Source organism: Ananas comosus, linkage group 5 (genome assembly GCF_001540865.1).
Source record: "Ananas comosus cultivar F153 linkage group 5, ASM154086v1, whole genome shotgun sequence".
NCBI classification, from domain to species: Eukaryota; Viridiplantae; Streptophyta; class Magnoliopsida; order Poales; family Bromeliaceae; genus Ananas; species Ananas comosus.
Window position 1 is genome coordinate 12281448 of NC_033625.1, and position 2852 is coordinate 12284299.

The 2852-nt window shown below is 31.9% G+C and overlaps 1 protein-coding gene across 2 annotated transcripts in view; it reads right to left on the reverse strand.

The window, feature by feature from the left end:
* Window positions 1-2852, reverse strand: part of LOC109711043 — a 12741-nt gene continuing 9889 nt past the window's right edge. For both annotated transcript variants that reach the window (XM_020233926.1, XM_020233927.1), the window contains exons 6-8: window positions 2413-2510; window positions 1159-1297; window positions 1-306 (exon numbers count right to left, since the gene is read on the reverse strand). In XM_020233926.1, coding sequence (XP_020089515.1) covers window positions 148-306; window positions 1159-1297; window positions 2413-2510 — 396 coding nt within the window. In that variant the 3' untranslated portion in view covers window positions 1-147. The remainder of the gene's footprint in view (window positions 307-1158; window positions 1298-2412; window positions 2511-2852) is intronic.

Genomic DNA, 2852 nt, shown 5'->3' on the forward strand with positions numbered 1-2852 from the left:
TCTCAAGCAAAACATAATCAACTAATGCAGCAAAAAAACAGCACCGAAAATATTATTTGTCTAAATTATCTCATAAACAAGATATCGTCGATGTTCATGCTATTTCTAGAAAATTCACTCCAAAGTTAAAAGGAAAGAAAAAAAAAATCAAGCTGCGCGATCGTTATGTAAGTTGTTGAGCCATGACAGGATTATGTGAGCACCTTTTTCCCATCCACAATCTAGCATCATGTCATGGGCTAGCCCTTCCACACACACTGGTTCTACCTGGTAAAACTTTGCTGTTTCTGTAAGCCCTTCAGCATCCTACAATTTCATTTAAAAATTAAAAATAAAAAAATAAAAAGCTGCACATATCACCATTGAGCTATGCAAAAGGACAGACCACATGTGAAGGCATGAAGTAGAATATCGAGGAAACTTATTACGAGGAAATGGTTTGACACAGAAATATTTCGAGATTCTCATGGGTTAGCGTTCGTATGGTAAGAAAGTTATGTCAAGAAAAGTGGAAATCCATTAGATTAAACAAATTACGCTAGGGCATGCAAAATGGGTAAAGAACTTATATCGGTTGGATTCTATTATAAATGCTGTGTAACTTGAGATGTGCGCAGTTGAAAACCTAGTAGTTACAACAGCGTGCATCTTGCATGCAGTAGAAAGCAATTCAACTATAAATAATATGTTTGCTTGCATGCAGTTGAGACTGCATATACAAATTTCATTACTTTCTATATGGACTAGTCAGATAGCCCCAATGTAGAAGAAAAATATACATTTTCTTTTAAAAAAATTAGATAGTTAAGATTATTCCTTATTTAAAATTACACTCTTTTCCAACTGCTGCAGTTGGAGCTGCAGTCAATTTAGACGTAATTCCAACTGTAACAGTTGGATTCAAATACATCTAACCAAATGTCTTATTTGGATTGGCATGCTATAAAAAACTATAGTGTAGTTGCAACTATACACCAAAGAGAAGGATAAAGAATCTTAAGCAATAATATTAGTTTTTTTTTTGCCTGATTCGAAGGATAAATTTCTTTATTAATAAAGCACATGAAATTCTGAAATGTTTTTGCAGTTTATATTTGTAAATGAACTTACAAGTGCAGAAAGAGGGAGAAAAGCATAAGATAGAATCTATATACTCACGACTATGAAGTCATTACTTGCACCCATAATGAGAAGATCTACAGAATTTCTTGGTATCGAAGGTACAGGTAATGATGCATTAAGCTTCTTCAAGTCGAACAATGGAAGCTTTGAACTTTCTTTCATTAGCTCTTGGTACCTATAATAACATAGAAGCAAAACCGAGCATAAACCATGTATCGAGTTGTTTTTGTACTTTGAAATTTCTGTTGAGGACGACCGACACATTGTTTCAAGTGCTTTGAAATTGTATTCTAACTGCCAAGACAGTTTATAGCAATAATCAATCAAATGCGTAGTCTATAGAGCTCGAAGTCAAAAAGGCATGGAATTTAAAGAAGATTCATACTATAACAGACTTAGGGACATGGAATGCCAGAAGGCAAGTGCGCTTGAAGTGCTTAGTTTTGTTTCCACTTTGCAACTGTTAAAGAAAAAGATTTAAGAAAGAATGTAACTTAAGAGTCATCGAACATCAAAGTTATAGTTCAATCCTCTATTCGGCAGAACATATAATTAAGCCCCGGGAAAACATGCAAAACATAATGCAAATGAGACATTAAAAAAAAAAAAAAAGTAAATGAGTTGCTGCAGCGTAAAAGAACCATTAAAGAAAAGAAAAAAAAAAACTAAATTCAGGCTTCCTATAGAAAGCTTATAAAATAAAGAATGAGACATTAAAAAAAAGACTAAATGAGTTGCTGCAGCGTAAAAGAAACATTAGGAAAAAAAAAGACTAAATTCAGGTTTCCTATACAAAGCTTAAAATAGAGAATGATGGTTTTATGGAACAAGAACAAACACACTTTTTATCGCCACTAAAATCTAAAATGAAAGGTGAGGAATACTGAAATTTATTTTTTTTAAAAAAAGTGGATTTACATGATAATAAGGATGTCTTTTTCGTAAACATCGATGAAAAACACGAAAGATATTAGAATATTAACCATAAATTAGAATTATACAATTTTTACGATATCAAGTGGTGTCAAATTCATCTTATATTAAACATTGAAAAAATGTCAATATTTGAACCACCTAAATATTGTAAATGACTTAAAAAATTTATGAAACTTAAAACCTCGGAAGTTCAAAATTAATGTGTCTTTTTCTAGCTTCAAAATTCTGTAACCTTCATGATCACTTGTAGAAAGTGAAGGTCTAGCCAAAGCAATGCAATCAATAGTCTAAACAATGTTATAAATTTGAATATGGATACTGCATTGCAAGAATGAATATTTATGATGCACATACCTTAGAACTAGATGATCTTCCATTTCTGGGGAGAAAAATGTTTCCTTACAAAGGGACAAAGAATTTGCGAAAGCTTTTGCAGCCAAGCTCATTGTAACCTAGGAGAAAGATATGAAGTGCCAATACTTCATTACAGTCAAAAGCTAAAACATAAATAATATTAATTATAAAAGTAATAAATGTAGCCGGACAAGTACTAAAGGTTCTACATTGTAAAATGGCATAAATGCTTAAACAGATAAACTGGCATCTTGAAATTTTAAACTATTCATCAACATGCGAATGACATAGCCTGTAAATAAATTTACACACTGATCCATATAAGTACATACATATGCAGGAGCTCCCATATGTAAATATTTTTATATTTCTATGAAGTGTGTAAATACAACATACATAGGTATGCACAAGTATCCATGGGGAATATTATACTGCAAATA